Here is a 25,796-nt window from a genome sequence, read left to right on the forward strand (position 1 = left end):
AAGGTCATGGAGTTTGGAATTCTGAACCTGCTTCATAATTATGTTAACTTTATGATTGAATACAACTGGCATTGTGGTATCATGACACCTATCCAAGCAAATCAAAATATAAGCCTGTAACAGCCTCAAGGTTAAATGGAAACCTAAGGACAACCAACCTCAAATAGCCTAACCGAGGCTTTTCCAAATAAGGAATGTAATACTTCCACTGTACCCAAATAATTTCTTTGTATTGCTCTCACATTTCTCCCATTAAAAGACTTTCTCCTGTCTTCTGGAGCCCTTCTTGCCACTTCCAGTCTGGTGCTGCACAGTTCAAATTAATTTCCCCTCAAACTCTTAAATGTTTTAATAAGCCTCATTTCTTTGACTCTCAATTAGCTATTTGATGAAGAGATTCACAACTAAGGGTACAGATTCTATGCAGAAACCTGACAGCAATGCAAATAATTCTTGTCAGCAAGCAATGCAAATGATTGCTGTAAGATTGAAAAGATAACCCCAAAGGTTATTTATTACCTTGTTGGACATTAACCAGTTTTATATTTCCCTTGAAATGTTATTCTAACTTTTTTTAAAAATGCTATTTCTGGTGGATATATAAACCTTTGTTCCTTAAATGCTTTTCAAATCAACACCTCACTGGTTCTCTTACTACCGCATCGATGAGTCTTTGGACAAGTGCTCATTCCGCATTTAAGTAAGAACCATGATTTTAAATTCTTGAAAATGATATTTTACTGCATCACTGGATACATGCTGGACCAATTAGTCTTTGGAAGACATTTTAAACCAAAGCAGTGGAATACAAGAACTCTTTTTTCATTGGTTGCTAAGCTGACAATAGGGGAGTTCAAATCCCCCTGTGACATAGTTCTATCACATTTACCCCATAACCACGGCTGCAAAATATCTAAAGCAAAAAGTTTAAGCTATGGCGGGGGTGGGGGGTGGGGTGGGGAATTCCATCATATTAGAAGACTTATTCTTCTAATACTAGGAAAAAATATATTTTTTAAATTTTTTAATTTGAGAGAACAAGCGAGCACACCAGCAGGGGAGAGGGGCAGAGGGTAAGCAGGCTCCATCCTCAGCATGGTGCCCAACGCAGGGCTTGATCCCATGACCCTGGGATCATGACCCGAGTCGAAATCAAGAGTCAGACGCTCAACCGACGGAACTACCCAGAGGCCTCTAGAAGAAAATATTCTTAATAATTGATAGATTAAACAAAGATTAGTATAGGAAGATTTGAACTGCAAAATGAAAAGATTAATGGATGTATATGTGTATATATATATATGTACAGGCACTCAATTATGGGAAGGTGTACATTCTTTTCAAGCACACATAGAAAACTGATTATATAATAGGCTATAAAATCTATTTTAACTAATTTCAAAAAAACATTTTCAAACAGAACACACTATCTGATCATAACTCAATTAGGTTAAAAAATAACAAAAAGATAACTTTAAAAATGCTTAAGTCCAGAAATTATAATCACACTTCTATTGAGAAGGAAAGCTGGTAAATGCAGATAAAAAGGGCCAGCCAGATGTCCAAGGTTGGATACTGCCTTGGCATGCTTTTAGCTTCTGCAATCTTGCTTGCCTCTTGTATCAGCCAGCAGCCAGTAGTTTGACTATGCTAGTCCCGCCCAACCCGGAAGCACATTATGTATAAAAGATCAGTAAAACCCGAGCCAGATGCTCAGCCCAGAGGTGACTCTGCTGGGCTGGCACTGGTGTGAAATAAATAGTCTTTTCTGATTCCCCGAGTGCCTGTTGCTTGTCTCTTCCTGGGTGCTGAGTACTTGCTGTAACACTATATGACATATGGGTCACAGAAAAAAAAATTCCAGTGTAAGTCAAAATATTTGGACATGAATGCTAATGAAAATACTCCATATTCAAGCATTGAAATTCAGCTAAAATATAAATTGAGGGAAATTTACAGCCTTAATGCTTGTAATAAAAAAGCTAGAAATCAGTAAGAATCTAACTTAAGAAGTTAGCATTCTGACAGAACAAATTAACAGAAAAATTTACAAAATAAATTTACATAAAATACAAAATGTACATGGGTACCCAGGCAGCTCAGTGGGTTAAGCATCTGACTCTTGATTTGGGCTCAGGCCATGATCTCACAGTTCATGAGGTGGAGCCCTGTGTCAGTCTCTGTGCTAACAGCTTGCAGCCTGCTTGGGATCCCAACTCCTCTCTGCCCCTCCCCTGCTTGTGTGCATGTGTCTTCTCATAATAAATAAACTTAAAAAAAATAAAAATACAAAAATGTTAAAGTATAAAAAATAAAGAACCAACAAAGCTAAAGTTTGTTTTGGTCACCCTATTTGATTCTTGGACTATCCTTTTTGACTCCTTAACTATACTATTTGAAATTTCAAGCCCTTCCTTCTCCAGGGCTCGACTTAGGATGAGGGCAGTGACTTGGGTGATACACAAAATTTAAGGAGATACGGAAAAATTCAATCAAGGTAAACATTTTAGTGGAAAGGCGCCTGGGTGACTCAGTTGTTAAGTATCTGACTTTCGCTCAGGTCATGGTCTCACAGTTCTTGAGTTCAAGTCCCACATCCCTGTTTTAGGTCAGCTCAAACCCACTTCGGGTAAAAACACAAGCCCCAAGTGAGCCCCACTTCTCTCTCTCTCTGCCCCTCACTCACTTGAGCCCTCTCTCAAAAAAAAAAAAAAATTAGTGGAATATTCTGTAAATCAAAATTAACACAAAATACCCATGATAACCAAATACCAAAAATTTAGAGACTGTGTCTGACCCTGCACTTGTACTACACCCATCCTAGTCCCCTCCACCCTCCAGTAAGTGCCTCCCATCACCCTAATCCTGACTGATGGGTTATCTGATAGCAGTGACACACAAGCTGTGTTTCCAAAATTTAGTTATGTCAGTGCTTCTAATATACGGTTATAGTTCAGGGTAAAAATTCTTTATCATGTTATGAAAGTACCTGACAACATAAGACTGAATGTTATTAAATGCCTTATCAACATAATATACTGAAGTGATTATTTGGTCTTTCTCCATCAACCAACTGATACCATAAATTATAACATTCCTCCTAATATTTGTCCTCTCTTGCACTTCTGTTGTAAATCATAATATTCGTGGTGTGTATATATATATATATATACACACACACATATATATATGTGTGTGTGTATATATATATATATATACACACCACGAATATTATGATTTACATATATACATATATGTATATATATATACACCACGAATATATATGTGTATATATATATATGTGTATATATACACATATATATATACTTTTAAAGCTTTTACTTTTAAATAATCTCTACACCCAATGGGGGGCTCAAACTCATGAGCTGGAGATCAAGGGTCACGTGCTCTACCAAATGAGCCAGCCAGGAGCCCCATTCATTGTATCTTTAAGGTGAATTTTGGAATTTTCCAATATTTATATTTAGTCTTTGCATATGTATTCATAAGTAACATCCAACTGTGAATTTCCTTCTGGTGTTATCTTTTTTGAGGCTCTGCTATCAAAGTTTTGTAGCTTAATAAAGAAAATGGTAAAGTTACCCTCCTCAATGATGCTCTGAAATGGTTTTAAAAACACAGGAATTTTCCTTTGCCTGAAAGTTTGATAGAAATCACCTTGATAAGAAGCATTTATTAACTCCTTTGTTAGAGTTTTACTTGGGAAGCTTGGAAATCTTATTTTCTACGAAGGATAAGATGCTCACTGCAACCCAAGACTGCCTTGTGATGGGAGTGCCACTTGTTCACTGCAGACTTTCTTTTGTTTGTTATGATGGCCCCAGGCGAGCTCTCTCTAGCCAGCATGACTGTCAACACTGAGAATCAGCCTCAGCAGTGACCTCCCTCTAGGCATCATAGGTGTACATACTAGCCCCAGTAACACTACCTGCGAATTTTCCCATGGCTGCCACTTGCCCCCTTCTAACTGCCATGGTTCACTCTTACCTCCAGCTCTGCCACATTGACTCAAGGGGCTATTGTACCACCTAAAAGGCTTTCTTATCTCCTATAGACAGGGAGAAAAAATTGATAGTCTGTGGTAGACTAAGGAAGGCCACAAATTCTCTGACACTATGCCCATCAAGAAGTGACTACCCTTGCATCTGGGCTGGCCTGGACTGTTCCAACCAATGGAGTATGACAGAAGTGACTTCATGTCAGTGCTGGGCCTAACTTTCAAGAAAACAGGCAGCTTCCACTTGGCCCTTCAAGCCCTAAAGCCCCATGAGAGAACTCCATCTTCCCTGCTGGAAAGATCATGTGGAAAGTCCTTAAGACTAGAGAGAAGAGGTGCCCAGTCAAACCTAACCTTCCAGCCATCCTTGCCCAGGCACCAGGCATGTGAGTGAAGTCACCTTGGAGCCCCCAGTACAACCTGGCTACCAGCTGAATACCACCAAGGGATTCCAAGTGATGTGTGGAGCATAAAAAATGCTTAGCTGAGCCCTTTCTGAAATCTACCAAGTCATGAGACAGAACATAGTAGTCACTCCTTTAAGCCAATAAATTTAGGGATGATTTTTCACATAGCAATAGATAATTAAAAGTCTTTCACAGAAAATGTTACTGTGTTGGATTTCTGTCAAATGGAGGAACATGTTTTTAGCTCTAATCCCAATAATCTTAGATCTATTTACAGATCTATTTACATCTTTACAACAGGCTGCAGAAAATGTTCATGGAGGAAGTGGACTCCCATTTTGACTGAGACCATCAATTCTCACATAGTAACATACCTAAAAGTTGCCTGGGAAATTATTTAAAATACCAGTTCCTAGGACCTTTAGATAATTCTGATTCAGTAAGTCCGATATGGGCTCTAGGAAACCGCATTTTAAGAAACACCCAAGTGATTTAGACGCCAGTTGTCCCAAGAACATGCATGGAGAAGCATTCAGTAAAGCAAGCCGGAGATGGTGAGGCTGTGAAGTAAGCCATCTGTGGGAGGGAGAGAAAGGGAAACAGGTGCTCTAACAATCTTCCCTAGGCTCGTCCTCCACTTTCATTTCTAGGCTTCTCACATCAGAATTCTTGAGCTCTGCATTCAATTAAAAACATGTCATACCTTTCACCAAGGTTTAGGTTTTTCGTTTTATTTTAGCTTCTCAACCCCCATGTGAAGTAGAACAGAGCTTTCACAGAGAAGTGACTCACCTACATCTAACAGACATCAAACACAGTACGTCTGGGCATAAAGCATCTAAAGCTAAGATTCCCTCATCACACTGAGGCATTTACTTTTGAAAAGTACATCAGGTTCTTCAAATCAGGGACACCGCCACCAGGAAACATCTTCATCACTGTGATCATTACAATCCCGCTCAATGATGAGCTGTGGATTGCTAACTCGCACAGCTTCCAGCAGTTTCTGGGCTTCCTCATCAAACGCCTCTTTGCACACCCTGAGAAAATAAGGGAACACCTCTTCTCACACTCAGTTTTCCCACTGAAGAATTCATTTCTCAGAGAAAAACTGTTAGAGACAGAAGTGAACATGGCTGGGGAGTGGGGCAAGGGGAATGTGAGGTATAGACTCAGGGAGTGTGGCAGAGGAAGGAAAATGGAACACAGAGTAGAAATAAAAAAAGATTAAAATTGAAGAGGATCCTCCAAGAACCTTTTTCTACTCAAGCAAAATACTACTTCTAATGATGACAACCGCTAACATAGAAAACAGTTAGGTGTTATATGCTAGGCACAGTTCTAAGTACAGGTATCCTTTGCTTTTCCAAAGGTCATGGCTGTACCACTTCACCTTTTTGAGAGACCGACATTAGTACGTGTTTTTTTTTTTTTTTTTTTTTTTAACGTTTATTTATTTTTGAAACAGAGAGAGACAGAGTATGAACGGGGGAGGGTCAGAGAGAGGGAGACACAGAATCTGAAACAGGCTCCAGGCTCTGAGCTGTCAGCACAGAGCCCGACGCGGGGCCTGAACTCACTGACCGTGAGATCATGACCTGAGCCGAAGTCGGCCGCTTAACCGACTGAGCCACCCAGGCGCCCCAGTACGTGTTTTTGATAACTGAAAGAAGTCCAAAGATTTTGCTTTTACCACACAAAAAAGTTAAAAAGCAAAACCAGTGTTCAGCATTTGGGATGCAGTGAGCCATTATGGAGGCAGTATGAACCCAGGCAGCAAGAGCAGCCCTGCCCAGCTCCTTCCCCAGGGCCTGCACTGCACCTCAGCACCCAGCTGCTACAGCTCTGAACTGTGTCTATGAGCATCTGGGCCTCGTACCCATTTATTTTGTGCATGTGTTAACAAGATGTGTCCTAAGGTATCAGAAAAGCCTAAAAGAGAGGATGTTTTGGGGGGCCCAGGAATGCTCAAATTTTTTTCCATATAAATAATGGTAATTGCTTCTTTGCTTTATATCATTTTGGCTTATGAAAGCTTTCACGGGAACACTCTACCTTCAGATAGCAGAGGGACACCTGTACTGCCTATACTGACTCAGTCGATCAGTCCTCATAATAAACCATGAGTACATATCATTTCACCCATTTATAGACAAAGAAATCAAAATACAGAGACTGGAGACTAGTGCAAGTTCAAATATCTAGTAAGTTCCAGGGCTACATTTCAAACTCAGGTAGTCTGGCTTTAGAATTCTCAGCTGTTAACCAGTATGCTACAGTATGTCTCTTAAAATTCAGTGTCCTACGGGAGGAAAAGAAGGGCCTCAAGAATATGCACAGATCCACAATCAGGTTGATTCTTAGGCCTGCAGTGAACAAGTAGCTTCCCAAATCCCTTGTTCCAGTAAACTTACGCCCTGAGAAGCGAACAAAGACTTACCCCAGAACTTTCAGTTTACATTCAGGAGATCTCAGGACTTCACATAACTTCATAATTCCTTCATACCCTAAAGTGTTCTGTGTCAGGTTTATTTTTATCAGGTTTTGGTTCCTTCTAAGAGTAGAGGAGAGATCCTGACAACACAGGGAGGTCAAACCACAATATTCCAACCTGCAGGGAAGAGAGACTAATGCTAAAATTCATTTAACCCCGGGACAGAGAGCAAGCATGTAAGAGATCTGTGAGCTGAGAGTGCAGGAGGGCTCCAGGAGCTTAAAAAAAAACGAAAAAAAAAAAAAAAAAAAACAAGAAACAAAAAACAAACAAAAAGGCAAGCACAATTAGGGAAGATTCAAAGAATGTAAGTACTTATAATAATCATCATTACTAGATATTTATTGACTGAATTTATCTCTTCCTAAATCATAAATTACAAGTTCAAAATTATAGTCCAGGGAATAAACAAAACAGGTAAGCACACCAAGGAAAGCCAAAGCAGTTGAATCTTTGAGCATCATTAAAAATATAGACACATAAGTAAACTTTTGAAATATGGTATTGACTATTTTAAAAGCAAGGTATATAATAAGGTCTCTAACACCATGCCTTTATGCAAATAAAAGTGCATACACCAAAAGTCAACATTACATCTTTTACAAGGATACTCACAACTCCATGGCATATTTCAAACACACTAGGCCAGCTGCCTACACAGGGGAAGAATGATTAAAAGATAAATTAACCAACTAACCAACCAATAGTCAGTAGAGGGCCCTTGCATAAACCAATGATAATACCATGAACTGAAGTAGTATGTTAAACTTAACTTTCTACACCTGATGATGCCCCCAACCAACCATTCCACCATTGAGTGCCTACATAGGTGCTGAGTATATAGAAACATTTAGGGGCACCTAGGTGGCTCAGTTGGTTAAGTGTCCAACTCTTGATTTCAGTTCAAGTCATGATCTCACGGTCAGGAGACTGAGCCCCGGGTTGTGCTCAGCACTGGGTACAGAGCCTGCTTGGGATTCTCTCTCTTCCCCTCCCTTTTTCCCTCCCCAACTTGTACTCTATCTCTCAAAATAAACAAACTTAAAAAAATTTTAAGTTACTGCCCACATGAAACTGGCATTAATGTGGTGGAGCAACAGTCCCATTATTTATGACACAAGGTAAATAAACATAATACAAAGTACACTGTAGGGTAAAAACACTAGGAGACAAAGGTTATCAAGAATTTATCAGGAAACAATCATCCTGTTTTTAGTCCTTAATAATAGTCTCAAAATCTAGAGGGGTGCCTGAGTGGCTCAGTTGGTTGAGCATCTGACTCTTGATTTCGGCTCAGGTCATGATCTCAGGGTCATGGGACTGAGCCCTGCATCAGGCTCCGTGCTGAGCATGGAACCTCCTTAAGATTCTCTCTCTCTCTCTCTCTCTCTCTCTCTCTCTCTCTCTCTCCCTCCCTCCCGCCCTCCCTCCGCCTCTCTCCCCCACTCACACACTCTCTCTAAAGAAAAAAATTTTTAAATCTTAAAAATATATATAGAGAAAACTAAAACTAACAGAACTACAAAGTGAAAGACACAAATCTACAATTATAATGGAGATTTTAACATACTTTTCACAGCAAGTGATTGAAGTATCTGGAAAAAAATCACTAAAAATATAGATGATTTGAATAACAGAATTAGGGGCGCCTGGGTGGCGCAGTCGGTTAAGCGTCCGACTTCAGCCAGGTCACGATCTCGCGGTCCGTGAGTTCGAGCCCCGCGTCAGGCTCTGGGCTGATGGCTCGGAGCCTGGAGCCTGTTTCCGATTCTGTGTCTCCCTCTCTCTCTGCCCCTCCCCCGTTCATGCTCTGTCTCTCTCTGTCCCAAAAATAAATAAATGTTGAAAAAAAAAAAAATTTGAATAACAGAATTAATGATCTTAATGAAAGTCATATACAATACTGCAGCCAACAATTCTTCATCTTTTTAAGCACAGCATTGTAGACATATAAAAACTGACTATATACTAGGGCAAATGTCAACAAATTTCAAAGAAATGCAATCACACACAGTATGTTCTCAGATCACAATGCTAGAGATTAAATATAAAAAGATAAGAAACTCCTCTTATATGTTTGAAAATTAAGAAATACTGGGGTGCCTGGGTGGCTAAGTTGGTTAAGCATCCAACTCTTGGTTTTGGCTCAGGTCATGAGCTCATGGTTTCATGAGTTCTAGCCCCATGTTGGGCTTTGTGCTGGCAGTGCAGAACCTGCTTGGGATTTTCTCTCTCCCTCTCTCTCTGCCCCTTCCCCACTCACTCTGTCTCTCTCAAAATAAAAAAAAAAAGAAAATTAAGGAATACAGTTTAAAATAATCCATGAAGAAAAAAGCATAAGGAACTTAAATTTATTTTAGACTCAAAAATAACAAATGCTGCATATAATATTATAGAATGAAGTTAATGCAATGATTTCAAGGAAAAATTAAGTGTTGGAAAAGGAGGAAATATTTATGAGCTACACATTCAATTCAAGTATTTAAGAACGGTATTAAAAAGACAAGGGGGCACTTGGGTGGCTCAGTTGATTAAGTGTCCAACTCTTGGTTTCAGCTCAGGTCATGACCTCATGGTTTCATGAGTCCGAGCCCAGCACTGGGCTTTGTGCTAGCAGCACGGAGCCTGCCTGAGATTCTCTCTCTCTCCCTCTCTCTCAGCACCTCCCCTGCTTGCATGCTCTCACAAAAATAAATGAACAAACTTAAAAAAAGAAAAAAATTTAAGAACAATCAAACTCAACAAAAGTAGAAGATAAAAAATTAGATCAATGTTGTGTTCTTTAAAAAGTAAAATGAAGGGGTGCCTGGGTGGCGCAGTCGGTTAAGCGTCCGACTTCAGCCAGGTCACGATCTCGCGGTCCGTGAGTTCGAGCCCCGCGTCAGGCTCTGGGCTGATGGCTCAGAGCCTGGAGCCTGTTTCCGATTCTGTGTCTGCCTCTCTCTCTGCCCCTCCCCCGTTCATGCTCTGTCTCTCTCTGTCCCAAAAATAAATAAAAACGTTGAAAAAAAATTTAAAAAAAAAAAAAAAAAAAAAAGTAAAATGAGAAAAAGCTCAAATTGCCAATATCAGGAAAAGAAAGAAGACATTAACAGATGTCTAAATCACTGGAGATGATTAGAAGCTGAGCAGATACTAAATTAGACACTTGCCAATAAATTTTAAAATTTAGATGAAATGGATAAAATCATAGGAGTAATCTTACCAAAAATTACTCAATAAAACATACATAAATGTATAATTATCTTAAAAATGAATCAGAAGTCAAATCTTCACACAAAGCAAATTCCAGATCATACAGCTTCACCAGAAATTTCTACAAAGTTCAAGGAAGAAATAATTCTAATCTTACACAAATCTCCCCAGGAAACAAAGAAGGATCACTCCTGAACTCATTTTATTAAAATACTGTAATGTGGATGCCAAAACTTAATAGGGATTACACAAGAAAATTATAACCTAATCTCCATTATAAACAAAGATATTAAAATATTTACATATCAACAAAATAAAGTGCACAATGTATATAAGACATATCATGACCAAGTTGGTTTTGAGCCCAAAAAAGTAAGGTTGGTATAATAATAGATATAATACATATAATAAAATCCATGTTATTGACCACATTCGGCACATTTCATAGAAGTTCAACATATACTCATAATCTAAAAAGAAGAAAAATTCTTAGCAAACTAAAGATAGGAACCTTTTAAATTAATAAATGAGACAAACACTGAAATTTTGCTTTTGACAATGAAAATAACATAGGGAAACCCACTATCTCAAGACATATTAACATTCTATCGCACATCTTATAAGTTACTAAGGCAATAAAAAGAAAAAAGAAACAGAAAAGGAAAAGACAACTATCATTCCCAAGAAAGAGGACTGTGTACCTAGAAAATCCAAGTGATAAAGCAATTCTAATCAACCAGAGGATGTGCCAAGCTACTGGGTATGAAGTTAACACACAAAACCCAACTGTGTTTCTATGTATAAGGAATAAACAAAATGAAAAATAACAATACCCATTTACAATAGTATTGCAATATAGCAAGTACTTAGGAATAAAGTCAAACAGCAAAATAAAGGGCTACCACAGGAAAAATTACTAAGCTTTATTGATAGAGCTAAGCTAAGGAGATCTATCATAATCGATAGATTCAATGCAATTCTAATCAAAATGCCAACATATGGGTAGGCATGGGAATATAGGGAGATGCACATGCCTGTGTGTGTTAACTTGATAAGCTGATATTTAAAATTTTGTTTGGAAACGCAAAGGAAGAACCCAGTAATAGACCCATGCACCAATGAAGACTTGATTTATAACAAAGATGGCCCTGCCAGACAGTGGGGAAAGAAAAACAGTCAATAAGTTTTGTTTACTGACTTATATTTCCACATAGGAAATATATTAAATTGGATTGACCTCAAACCATATATTTTTGGGGGTGGGGGGTGGAGAGAACGTGCATGCACACAATTTGGGGAGGGTCCAATGGGAGGACAGAGAGAGAGAGAGAGAAAGAGAGAAAGAGAGAGAGAGAGAGAGAGAGAGAGAGAGAGAATATCTCAAGCAGGTTCTACTCCCAGCACAGAGCTCAGTCTCACCACCATGAGATTATGACCTGAGCCAAAATCAAGCATCAGATGCTCAACTGAGCCACCCAGGCACCCTACTAACCATATTTTTAAATTAAAGTTTCAAATGCTTCATAAGCTGCCTTTTACATTTAGAAAATAATAGTAGAATGTCTTCATAATCCCAGAGTTGGGAAAAATTTTCCTAACCAATTACAAAAAGGACTAATAAAGGAATAATCTGACGTTACAATTAAGTTCTTTAGTTCTATAAAAGACACCATAAAGAGTGAAAAGAAAAGCCCGTTATTGTCACATATCTAAGTCACAATGGCTCGTAACCAGAATATATTGGAGGAAAAAAAAAACAAACACCCTACATATCAAAAAGGGGAAAATGGCTCACCCAATGGAAAAATGAACAAAATAAGTGAAAAAGCAACTTTACAAAGTAGGAAATCCAAATGGCTATTAAGCATCTCAAAAGGTGTTGAACCTCTCTTTAACCAGACAATTCTAAATTAAAACCACAAAGAGATGCCAAAACACACATCTGATTCACTAACACTTTAAAAATTAAGTCAGACAAAATTGGCAAGAATAGAGAACAGGAACTATCACACACTACTAGGGGCAGAATCAATTAGTACAATCTTTTTTTTTTTTTTTTTAAGTTTATTTATTTATTTTGAGAGAGAGATAGAGAGCTGGGGAAGGGCAAAGGGAGAGGAAGAGAATCCCAGGCAGGCTCTGCATTGGCAGTGCAGAGCCCAATGCAGAGCTCAAACTCATGAAATGCGAGATCATGACCTGAACCGAAACTCAGAGTCAGACGCTTAACTGACTGAGCCACCCAGGCACCCCAGAACAATCTTTTTGACAGTATCTAATAAATTTGAAGACCCATTCCCAATGATGTAATAAATAGCTATTTTTTCTAAATATATACGTATGTGCCTCAATTCATGTAGTAAAATATTCATCAGCAGCATTAGTCATAAAATAAATGAAAAACGTCCACCTACAATAGAACGGTTACATAGTTTGTGATATCGTCATTCACTAGAATACTTTACTGTGGTAAAAATGAACTAACTACAACTACATGAAATGACTGGATGACAAATTCCTAACAATGAGCAAAAAAAAAAAAAAATCCTAATACAAAAGAATATACTGAGTATGATTATATATAAGGTTCAAAACCTAGCAAAATTTAACAATACATTGCTTAGGACTATATACACTCACACTCTACAGATAAATAAATGATGACCACAAAATTCAGGATAATAGTTTTACTTCTTAGGGAGGAGGGAAGAGATTTATAAAGGAGGAGTAGGGGAATTTAATTTCCTGGGAAAATTCAATTTCTGACCTGGGTGAGATTACACACGTTTGACATTTATTTATTTATTTATTTATTTATTTATTTATTTATTTATTTATTTATTTATTTATTTATTTATTTATTTATGCATTTATTTATGCATTTATTTTTTAACTTAGTTTCTCAAAAATAAATAACAAATTAAGTAAAAAATAAATAAATGCAGGGGAGGGGCAGAGAGAGAGGAAGAATCTCAAGCATGCTCAGTGCTGTCAGCACAAAGCCTGATGTGGGGCTTGAATTCATGAAACCATGAAAGTTGATATCAAGTTGATGCTTAACCAACTGAGCCACCCAGGCAATCCCTAACTTTTAAATAGTTTTATTCACTTATTTCTATGTATTTTATATTTCATAGTGAAAATGTTTAAAATATGACTTGGTAGATCTTTTTTTTTTCTGTGTATAAACATTCCTTTTCTTCCCCCAAGTTTTTATTCAAATTCCAGTTAGTTAACATACAGTATAATATTTGTTTCAGGTGTAGAATTTAGCGATTCATCACTTACATACAACACCCAGTGCTCATCAGAAGTGTCCTCCTTAATACCATTACCCATTTATTTTTTATTTTTATTTTTTTTTTCAACGTTTATTTATTTTTGGGACAGAGAGAGACAGAGCATGAACGAGGGAGGGGCAGAGAGAGAGGGAGACACAGAATCGGAAACAGGCTCCAGGCTCTGAGCCATCAGCCCAGAGCCCGACGCGGGGCTCGAACTCACGGACCGCGAGATCGTGACCTGGCTGAAGTCGGACGCTCAACCGACTGCGCCACCCAGGCGCCCCTACCATTACCCATTTAATCTACCCCCCCACCTACCTCCCCTCCAGCAACCCCCAGTTTGTTTTCTATAGTTAAGAATCTGTTTTATGGTTTTCTTTTTTTCCCAATGATCCACCAATTTTACTACGTACTAGGTATTTACTCAAAGGACACAAATATACGGATTCAAAGAAATATATGCACCCTGATGTTTATAGCAGCATTACCTACAATAGCCAAAGTATGGAAAGAGCACAGATGTCCACTGACTGATGAATGGATAGAGAAGATGTGGTGTAAACACACAATGGAATATTACTCAGCCATAAAAAAGAATGAAATCTTGCCATTTGCAACAACGTGGATGGAGCTACAGAATATGCCAAGCAAAATAAGTCAGTCAGAGAAAGACAGATACCATATGATTTCACTCATATGTGAAATTTAAGAAACAAAACATATGAATACAGGCAGATCTTTAAAATATCAGAAGAGGGAGCCTGGGTGGCGCAGTCAGTTAAGCGTCCGACTTCAGCCAGGTCACGATCTCGCGGTCCGTGAGTTCGAGTCCCACGTCAGGCTCTGGGCTGATGGCTCAGAGCCTGGAGCCTGTTTCCGATTCTGTGTCTCCCTCTCTCTCTGCCCCTCCCCCGTTCATGCTCTGTCTCTCTCTGTCCCAAAAATAAATAAAAAACGTTGAAAAAAAAATTAAAAATAAATAAATAAATAAATAAAATATCAGAAGAGAAAAATAAAAATTATGGACTGTAGATGACATTGGAAGAAGCAGAAAGGGGGTCATCACTGCTGAAAATGAACTTAAAATTATGGGTTAGAGAAAAGTGAAAGGAAAATGAGTTTTAAAAGATAAGAAAAAAATTATAAAGACAGACAAAAGAGATCCAACATAAGTGTAATTAGTGACCCTGAAAACAAATTAGATAAGCAGAAATTAAAACACAGGAAACCCTATAAAAAAATACAATCTACACGTTGAAATGGCAGACCATTTCCCCAGGAAAATATTAATGAGGAAAATTCTACACAGGACAAATTATTGTTCCTAAAGAGCAATTCTACGGACATTCAAGCCAAAAAAAAAAAAAAGTATGTTTAACCAGTAAGGACACTAAAAGGGAAGAATCAGTTGGTTTCAGACTTTTTTCTAACTAGATTCAATGCTAGCAGGCAGTGGACTTTCTGTAAAACTCTCAGAGGAAGGATGACCAAAATATGAACACAACCAAGCTGCCACTCAACGTCATAGAAAACTGAGACATTTCCAGATATACAAAAAGTCAAGGATAACAGTACTTAGATCTCTCATTTTGAAGAAACAATGAGCCAATAGTCAAGGTATTCAATGAACATTCCATGGTCCCTACCATCCACAGGCATATTACTGAGCTCTGGAATGATCTTTCGAAATTACAAAGATCTGTGACCCTACCTCCCTTACCACCTCCTGGTCAACATAGTATAGTGGGGCATTTGGTCACTAAATATGGCTATCCCCTGAAATGGTTCATCTCTGTCTGGCCACTTCCTGAGTAATGATTACGTTGAAAGGGACAGAAAGTCATATAAAACCTTTGAAATTTCAGGATTCCATCTTGATTATTCCTGGGCATGATACTTTTCTTTCCATAACAGCAACTCCAGGCCGGCCTAACTGGTATACCCTCCAGGTGACAGGCCAGCCACAAAGGACCTGTGGGGTTCAAACTTAATTTGGCTTCAGACACCTGGAGTCACCTTTGGATCATGAGGATAATGACCGTTTGGTTGAGTATACTGCTTGAGAAGTCCCCCTACAAGCAAAGATGTAGAACAGAATGGGTTTATAGAAATATTATAAAAAATGCTTTATTTTTCTCCTGCCAGATCCCTCTGGACTGAAAGCCTGGGTACGAGCAGGGGATGACTGGAGAAAAGGCAAAGTTACAGGCACTAAGATGGGACACACTGATTTCAGGACTGTGGGGAAGAACAGCCACACCAATACCTGGGGAAGTAACATCTCAGAACCTGTGAGGTGCTGGGAGTGGGAAGAACAATTCATTATTTCTTTTCCTTCCCTAGACCCAACACAGCTGCCTGGAAAAATTATGTGGTCTGCTGAAGTAGCAGCTATGGCTGGCAAAGTGACCCACTGCCCAGTCTGTCCACATGGCGTGGAAACAGAAAATTCCACGTGGATACGGCAGGTCCTAACTGTTCTGCTGCACCTGATGTCATCAGCGGCAGCCCCCCAGATCTGGACCTCTGTCAAGGGTATACAAACACAACCAGTACAAACCTTGTTTCAGTCTGTTACAAACTCATAAGCTTCTCTTGATGCCAGTGCAGCCTTGAGTTATACGATTTATGTCTAACACTGTAACTACTCAGTGACACATAACCAAACCACTGTAATGGTGACCCAGATCAATAGAAAACATCCCACATTGAAGTGAATTGTGTTCCTTCAGGTTATATGTTTTTTATGTGTGGAGGTGTGGACCACTGAATATCTCTTTATTGGGTATGGGACTACTTTTGGCCAGATTTTGTTCCCTATATTTATTGCCAATGATACCAAGATCAGCAGGTCAACCTAAACTCCCTTTCACGAGTTATAATGAATAACAAGACTTTTTGGTCCTCCCTTGGTCTCATTCAGTTGGCCGGTCCAGGATGCTGAGGACATAGTTGAAATCAATACTGCAATCTGACCTCCTCCCATGCTTGGAGTCCTAATTATGGTGGCCTTAATTAAATGGCGTAGGAGACAAATTGAGCAGATTTGGCCTCAGCCTCTGTTGGTGAGATTAGTGAGCGTGGCATATCCATGTGAAAATTAACCAAGACTGTATTGTGCAGAAAAAGGGGGCAGATATTTCTGGGAGACATTCTTCTGTGAGTCTTTTGCTCTCCTATTTATTGACAAAAATTTAAGACCCTGACAACTCTACATGGCCACTTCCTAGGGGGTGTGTGCAGTGAGCAGTCTTGAGGGATGTCTTCCTCTGGGGCAAAGAGCAGGCTTGCTTCGTGCTTGCTATAAAGTGGTGAGTCCCCCAAGCTCCATGGGATGCAACCCACTCCATGTGCAGATGTCCATCTGGGCTATCCATATCCACCCTGTGGGACTTGGGGCACAAAGAAAACTGACACACATACACTAGTGCATATGCTGCTATGCTAGGAGTAATAAAGTCCTCTGTCTCCAATGGGACTCTGGGTTTCCTGCCAGCATCCATGAAACAGTGATAGGCTAACTTATTAGGTTATAAGCAGGATAAAATTAAATTTCAGATCCAATCATTACAACATCATCATTGTTGTCATAAAAATATATGAATAGTTAACGGAAACATAGGTAAAATAGCACTTTCTTGGAAGAGTCAGGGAAACATATCATAGTATTTGGGTTTCCCACACATAGAGCAAAATTCTTGACCCAAAGGTCAATAATTCATGCTATGTAAGAATGTACTAGTCAATATCAGTTCAAGATTCAAAAAGAAAATAAACACCTAAACAATACATGATTAAACATAAAAAGTACTCAGAACACAGGATAAGACCTTATTAGATTGCAGGTTCCTTAAGAGCCTAGATAGCATTTTTTGAGAGAAGACAATTAGCAAAATCTTCAATTTAATAAGAAAAATTAAATCAAAGACGGAATATCTGAAGGATGACAGAACATGAAAGACCTTAAAGCAAGGACCTTTTACTTCATACATACCCCATCTAAGGCACTAAAGGGAACAGAAAGAAATGTGAACTATAGCTTTAATACTAACAACACATAATACACACTGATGCATATATTTGAAATTCAGATTCTCATTTCTGAGAGTAACTTACCTTCGAGCCCCATTTACTCTTCATCCTCTCTCATGTACTAAATTTCTTCTGGCCACATTAGCTACCAAATAGGTATCACTTTTCTGATGGAAAACTGAACTCACCCAAGCCTCTGAATATTGCAGTTTGGATGTCTCAAAGCTTCATACAGAATTTTGACTCCATCATCCTGCAGGTCATTGTTCCCAAGGTCCAGGCTCTGCAGGTGTGGGTTGTTCAGAATAGCAGAAGCCAAATCCAGACAACACATACTAGTGAGTGCACAGCCCATCAATCTGCAAGAAATATAAGAGACAAGTGAGACCTTCAGTTGTGAGGCTTAATTAGTTTATTCCTAGGAGAGAAGCCCAGGTATCTAAACCCTTTTCCTGACTCTTTTCTATCCACAATCCAAGACGCACATAGGAATGTCTAACATTATCAGTAGAAACCAACGGGGTTTCTTAATGAGAAAAAAAACCCCATTGGGTAAAACTGCTTTCTCCCACAAACAGGCTGTTATCCACCAAGCTTCCCAAATCAAGGGTATAAACACATTTCTATCAATACTAAAAAATGGATCTAAGTTTACCCAAGGAACCCAAAGATTTCTGTGCTTTCAGTTTCCAATAGAATTTTGAAATAAAAATACTTTAAAAAAAATGTTAAGGTGTTACCTTCCAAGAGGAAGCAGCCTACATATAAAAAGATATGTCTTTCAGTCTTTCGTAGGGCATTCAAGAGCATTCACAACCTGGCCTCAAACGTTCTCTTTCCATACTTTGTCCCTAACCTATTTGCCAACCATACACCTCTGTGTTTCTGTTTTTTATTTTGTTTTTTTCCAAATTTACCACACCTATCTTCATTCCCCTTCTTTTCGCTCTTCCTACCTTCTGCCAAGGATATCTGCACACAACAAAATCCTCTTCGTCTTTCAAGGCTAAGGTAACTCAATACCCTCTGTCCCACTCCTTGCTCCTTGGGACTTTTGTCATTTTTTTTTTTTCAATGTATTTATTTTGAGAGAGAGAGCAAGCTAGCAGAGGAAGGACAGAGAGAGGGAGAGAGAGAGAATCCCAAGCAGGCTCTGCACTGACCATGTATAGCCTGACACAGGGCTTGAACTCATGAACCATGAGATCATGACCTGAGCCAAGATCAAGAGTGAAGATGCTTAAATGACTGAGCCACCCAGGCATCCCTGTCATATCTTTATGACAAATGGGATATATTATGATTGGCTGTATATTCATTTCCCTGCCATCAGCATTTTGTAAGTTACCAGAGGCAAGAGCATCACCTTAGTAATAATCTTTAATGCCCTCAGAATGTATTTTATATTTGTTGTAAATTTTGGTGGAGAGAACTGGCATGGCCTGCATAGAAGCTATGAAGGTAGCTACGAAAGCACAAATTTGTCTGTTTATAGCAAAGCTAAGGAGAGAAAGTGGACTAACCAAACATCTTGTGTATGTAGGTCACTTAGAAATTATAGAAATTGTGGCTGAAATAAAAGGTATTGGGTTTAAACATAATTTCCATGAAGTAAAATTTTGCCTTCTAGTTGAATAATAGTCAAGGAAACTTCAGAGAATTAGATCATATATATTTTCCTAAAGAAGGTAGAGATATGGGGCACCAGGGTGGCTCAGTCAGTTGAGTGTCTGACTCTTGATTTCAGCTCAGGTCATGATCCTAGGGTCATGGGATTGAGCCTCGTGTCACGCTCTGTGCTGACAGTGTGGAGCCTGCTTGAGATTCACCCTCCCCCCCCCGCCCCTCCCCTGCTCTCACTCTCTTGCTTTCAAAATAAATAAAAACATTTAAATAAACAACAACAACAGAATGACTGGATTATTGGATATTTTTTAAAATTCCCTTCCCAGTTTAAAAGTTGACCTAATTATAAACATGAATTGAAGAAAGAAAAACTAGTGGAGCACAGTTTCTGCTTCAGGGATGTAGAGCAGAGGACACACAGTAGACTCAGTGAGGTACAACAGGTTGATTACAATTACTGTAGTAACTAAGAAAAACCTGATGAGCATACTTCCTCAGCTTGTCTCCAGCAGGAGGAGAGAGAGAGAATCAGCTGTGTATTCTTTTCTCTGACAGATACTCAGCTCAGCCCTTCTTTACTCATCTGTTAAAGCATGGAAGGTCAGGTCACAAAAAACCTACCCCAGGTCCTGAAGGTTACAGCTGGGATGCCGAAAGACATCGCACAGAAGCTTTACTCCATCATCTTGTAGCCAGTTGGACCCCAGATCCAGATGTGTCAGGCTCTTGTTGCGTAGGAGAGAAGAGGAGAGATGTTGACCGCTCAGTGAGGTGAAGTGGCAACGCCTCAGCCTATAGGAAGGACAGTATGAGGACACATGGAATCACTGCTTTACTGCCCAGAGATTTTGCAAAGGTTTCATCCTGTGCTCCCTCACCTACTTGCCAACACTCATCTCAGATCAAATACCCTCTCCCTCATTACTTCTTTGCCTGTCTCACTTGGGATATTCTTCAGAATATCCTTCAGAATATTCACTTGAGATATCCATGTTCTTCAGAATTTTTCTTTTCAAATGCTAGATTTTAAAATTTATTTTGAAAGAGAGAGAGAGAATCTCAAGCAGGCTCCATGCTGTCAGTGCAGAGCCTGATACAGGGCTCAACCTCATGAACTGTGAGATCATGACCTGAGCTGAAACCGACTCAGATGCCCAACTGACTGAGCCACCCAGACGCCCCCAGAATTCTTCTTTACTATAAATGAATGTTAACCTCTTCACACTGTGCATAAATACAGTACCTAATTGCAAAAGCAGCTACATGGAGAGGAGTAGGCATATGGAATAGAAGGGGAGTAATCATAATAAAGTACTTTTTTACATAATAAAAGTGGCATTTCCAATCAGTAGGGAAAAGATCTATTATACTATAAGTCATTTGGGAAAGCAGACCTGACATATGGGAGAAAATAAGTTTTAAGCCTTATAACAAAGTAGGAATAATTTAACACTTACATGTTAAAAATTAAACCATAAAGAATAGACATAAGTAGGGTTTTTTAAATAAAGGTATTTCCAATTATGACAAAACTTCTAAAAGTCATGAGGAGGAAGATAATGTGACTTCACAAGAATTTTAAACTTCTGTATTCTAAAAATGGCCACAAGAAAACATACAGAAACATGCTAGGTAAATTATTTGCAAAACAGAAAAAATAATGGCTATAATGTATGTCATATTAATAACCATAACATATATAACAGAAAACATCCAGAGGAAAATGGAGCCTATGAAGAGGCAATTCCTAGAATATTAAAGGCCAAAAACATTTGAAAAGATGCTCAACATTAAATTATTTTTATTTATTTATTTTATTATTTTTTTAAGAAGGCTCCATGCCCAAGGTGGGGCTTGAACTCATGACCCCAAGATCAAGAGTCACATGCTCTACCAGCTGAAGCAGCAAGGCGCCCCTCAACATCAAATCATTTTTAAAGTTATTTTCAATTATCTAATCAATACTGATAAAAAAAACAACCAGTAGATACTCGATGAGGATGTTAAAATGCAGGCTTCTAGATTGCCAAGGAATTATGAACAATCTATTGGAGAAAATGTAACCACGTCTGACAAAATAAAAATTTTGGCTCATCAATTCCACATCTGGGAATTCATCTAAGGGCAATGAACAGAATAATCACACTGTGATCCAGCCATACCATGGGATGCTACATTCCTGTTTAGTGGTGTTCATATACATTTACCTGTTCTAGACCCAGAATATGGAGTTGGACAGGCAGACTTTAGTCCTGAATCCACCATGTTCTCATGAACATGAGGCAAACTATATAATCTTTCTAAGCCTCACATTTCTCACCTGGGGCTGAGAACTCAGTGGCCAATTTGACACCAACAGGTACATTTGTGCAGATTAAATAAATTTAGCACAGGGCCCAGCACAGAGTAAGGACACAACAAATGGCAATCATTAATACCATCATCCTCATCATCTGCATTATCATTATTGATAACAGTAGGGAAAATGCAAGGGACAGATTGTATTTATAACACTGTCCCTTCTAAAATATATTTCAAAATGTATACATCAGCAGGATGAAAACTAGTGCTCACTTACACAAGGCTCTGGAGATTGCACTGTGGATGTTTCAAGGCATCACTCACAAGCTTTACTCCATCATCTCCCAAGATGTTGTCTGCCAAGCACAAATGTGTCAACCTTTTGTTGCTGATGAGAGCCAAAGAAAGATCCTCACAACCAGCTACTGTGAGGCCACAGCTTTCTAAGCTGAAGGAGAAACACAGTTGGGAAGGGACCAGTCAAATCCCAAAGTTCATGTTTCTCATCCTCTTCTCAGGGACACTAGCTGGTACTTACAGTCCTTATATCTCTACTATAGAATCAACCTTTCAAACCTACTAAAATTACAAATGCCCTTGCAGCTACATACAAGGGAGAGGAGGAGGAAAATAGTAATAAAAATAAGCATTCATGAAGAAAAGCAGCAGTTAAAAGTCTAATGAGAGAGAAAGCAAAAGAGGACTTCATGTAGAGCTCATCAAGGATTGACAAATGAGCCAAGTGGTGTCCAGACCCAAACAGTTTGCCCATACAGCTCTTAACTAAGTCACACAAGACTGCCCAAAAGGACTGCAGGGAAAACAAACCAGCAAGACTCACGACAGTCTCTCTAGGTGACACTTGGGATGTCCTAAGGCCTCACACAACAGCTTGACTCCGTCATCTAATAGGTGATTGGTCGACAGATTGAGAAATACCAGGCTCCGGCTTCTAAGGAGAGCCTTAGAGATATTTAGACAACAAACTGTAGTTAGATCGCAGGATTCCAAGCTGAAAAACAACACAGGAAACCAGAGATGACCCTCCTCAGAGAAGAGTTATGACCACCACTCACCCAGCCAGATTGTGTGGGCTCCCAGACTTTGTGACCCCTTCTGAAAACCAGCTTCCCTACTTGCAATGAGTTATTTAGCTAAAGCACAAGGATCTTCTAGGGAGCTAGGGAGAGCAGAAAGCTTGTCTTTTCCATCCCCATCTCCCCAATTCCCTATGAAAATATGTATGGAAGTCCTAAAGAAGTACTTTTATATGATACTTTTTTTTTTTCTCTCTAGGAGGAATTTCCTCCAACTACAACATGGAAGAAGGTGGACTGAAGGGTGTAGAGTCCTTGCACTCTGACTTCTGAAAAACATGGGGCAGGAAGTCAGGATGAAAAGCTGTGATTCCCACAGCTGTCTACCAAGAACTCACCTATTCATGGGAGTCAATCCATGTTTTCTGAGGAACCCAGTCCTTAAGAGTAAAAACTAGGAGTAAATCAGAAATAGGGGCGCCTGGGTGGCTCAGTTGGTTAAGACTCTGACTTCGGCTCAGGTCATAATCTCACAGTTCATGAGTTCAAGTCCTGAGTCAGGTTCCGTGCTGACAGCTTGGAGCCTGGAGCCTGCTTCAGATTCAGTGTCTCTCTCTGTCCTGCCCCCACTCTCACTCTGTCTCTCAAAAATAAATAAAGATTAAAAAAAAAAATTTTTTAAATAAAAAGTAAATCAGAAATAAAACAGTCTCTAAAAATAAAGCAAAAGAAGAAGGGAACCAAAAGAAGAAAGGAAGAAGTACATGAAGAGACCATATTTGTAGAGACTCCTATTTACAGACAGCCTGTGCTTGGAGAAGCCTGGGCCTGGTACCAGGTCTTCGTAAGACGAGGAAGGTGACACCAGTGTTCCGGGAACTTGGGAGTCACTGTAGTTACTCCTTTGAATCAAGCACTTATCAACCCAGTCCCTCAGGAATTGTTTGTCTTCATCAGAATAAGGGTGTATATAGGTAAGAACAAGAGAAGCTCCCTCCTCAATCCAGAATTAGACCTCAGTGGATCACCTAAGGCTGGAAACCTCAACTTGCCCTGAAAAGGTGTTATGGACTGAACTGTGTTCCCCAAAATTCAGATGTTGAAGCCCATGCCTGCAGTGTGACTATATTTGGGGCAAGGCCTTTAAGGAAGTAATTAAGGTTATATGAGGTCTTAAGAGGGGACCCCGAATCCGAAAGGACCGGTGCCCTTATAAGAAGGGAAGAGGTACCAGGACTGCACACGCATGAAAGAGGCACATGAAGGCACCAGGAGAAGGCGGCTCTCTACAAGCCTAGGAGCGAAGCCTCATCAGAAACATACCCTGCCGGCACCCTGATCTTCAACTTCCAGGCTCCAAAACTGTGACAAATAAATTTCCTTTGTTTAAACCACCCAGTCTGTGGTATTTGTTACGGCTGAACAGGGTGATACAAAAGGGTATTACAGCAACAGCCAAGCAGGCAGTTAGAGAAACAAGGGAAGCGTCATACACTGGGTTCCAGCTCTTCTAGCAGACGAAGATTCTAATATTATGGGGCCTGTGGATAAAATGTTAAAGTTTAACTAAAGGACAGAAAATATGTACATGTATGAAAAACAGAAAATGGGGAAACAGAAGAAAATGTTTAGAAAAGCTTGCTTTACATCTTAAATGTATAAGGTGCACATTCTCTGAACAAGAGCACATCCTAAGAAGAGGTAACACTGAGAAAGGGAGCGAGTTTAAGATAAAGAGTCCAACGAGTTTAAAAACAGGAGAAAACTGGAATCCATATTTGAAGCAATAAAGAACAAAAGCAGTGAAAATATGTGAGAAACTCCTCAAGGAGGAAGGATGAAAAAAGATTAAAGTGACAAAAAGTAAGTAAGAGTTATATAGGAAAGGAGCTACAACCAATGACTATGAGATGCTCTTGAAGAAAGAGAGCAAGAGAAACAAACCCATTTTTAAAAATCCAATTGAAAGAAAGAATTCCTGGGCAGAAAAAAAGGTTGCTAGCAGATCAAACGGTACTTTCATGCCAAAGTAAGGAAAACTACCTGGACAACACCAATGAGAGAAAACTAACACGTATGAACCAGGAAGGTGGGCAGGAAGGTGAGGGGTTCAAGGGTCAGGTTATCCTCAGACTTTAGAACACCAAATGCTGCAGAGCAATGTACCAAAGTCAAAGTGCTAAGAAGGAAAATAGAGCCCTCAGACCCAGGTAAGAGGTCAATCATCAGGATTCCAGGGTGGCTCAGTTGGTTACGTGTCTGATTTCGGCTCAGATCATGATCTCATGGTTTGTGAGTTCCACCCCACATGGGCTGTGCACTGACAGCGTGGAACATGCTTGGGATCCTCTTTTTCTCTCTCTCTCTCTGCCCCTACCCTGCTCTCTCTCTCTCTCAAAATAAATAAACTTTATAAATAAACAAGAAGTTAATCATCTGTAAGGGCAATTGAGGGATATAAATGAAGTCCTAAAATATATCATTCATATACATTTCATGAAAATGGTACTTTAAAATTATACGGCCAATAATGCAATGAATGAAATGTAAGATTTTATACAGTAAGAAATGAAAGTTTAACAAATACACATATACATTGATAAAAAGTATATAAAATTAAATTTGAATAATTGTTGTATTCATGTGCATCGCCATGACAAAAAGTCAGAAAAGTTCCGAAAGAGTTCAAAATGTAAAATGTGTAGCCCCCATAATCCTGATTAAATTAACATGCTGGAAATTGTATGACAGAGGTACATTAAATGCAATGCCTTACATAAGGGTATTTTAAATGCTTTAATCCTTTTAAATTTGGTAATTCAAACACATTTGGAGGGAAAAACCCTGAAGGGTGATAATAATCCAATAAAAACAGGCAATATCCTACTTGCAAATTTCCAGACACACATACACATAGATCAAAAATGAAACACAATGTAATGCATTCAGGAAGCAAAGAACAGAAACGGTAAACACTAAAAAAAGGTTTTCAGCTGGGGATGTAAATATTACACGGCTCACATTCTTTTGTTCATGATCTGTTTCGCTCTTATCCTTTCCATATTACAAGTTTGAGCTTCTCAAGCTTTCTTCTTTTCCCTTAGCACTAAGGGAATTTCAGCTATGGACTTCCTAATTCCTGACAAATGAAATCTCAGCCTCATAAGAAAATGTTCCCTCTTTCCCTTATAGCTACAAAGAAAAGCAGATGGTATTACAAGTCTGAAAATATTTTATTGTAAAAAAGAAGTCTTATAAGAAGACATGTGGACTTTAGAAATTGCTACTGTGTCTTGTGAAAACAACCCTTAAGTTCTAGTAAGTCTATAATTTTGACCAAGTGTCTTATTTAATAATGTGTCACTCCTGTAATATTCAAATTGCTACTTCTGAATTTCTAAA

At 39.0% G+C, this 25,796-nt stretch overlaps 1 protein-coding gene across 1 annotated transcript in view; it reads right to left on the reverse strand.

The window, feature by feature from the left end:
- Positions 1-4,959: 4,959 nt before the first annotated feature.
- Positions 4,960-25,796, reverse strand: part of NLRP14 (NLR family pyrin domain containing 14) — a 40,467-nt gene continuing 19,630 nt past the window's right edge. Inside the window, exons 6-11 of the mRNA XM_086678081.1 lie at positions 22,199-22,369; positions 21,635-21,805; positions 19,678-19,848; positions 17,619-17,789; positions 6,866-7,036; positions 4,960-5,465 (exon numbers count right to left, since the gene is read on the reverse strand). Of these exons, the coding sequence (XP_086534207.1) occupies positions 5,330-5,465; positions 6,866-7,036; positions 17,619-17,789; positions 19,678-19,848; positions 21,635-21,805; positions 22,199-22,369 (991 nt within the window). The 3' untranslated portion in view covers positions 4,960-5,329. The remainder of the gene's footprint in view (positions 5,466-6,865; positions 7,037-17,618; positions 17,790-19,677; positions 19,849-21,634; positions 21,806-22,198; positions 22,370-25,796) is intronic.

Source organism: Puma concolor, chromosome D1, assembly GCF_028749965.1.
Source record: "Puma concolor isolate L17-30 chromosome D1, mPumCon1.1.hap2, whole genome shotgun sequence".
Taxonomy (NCBI): domain Eukaryota; kingdom Metazoa; phylum Chordata; class Mammalia; order Carnivora; family Felidae; genus Puma; species Puma concolor.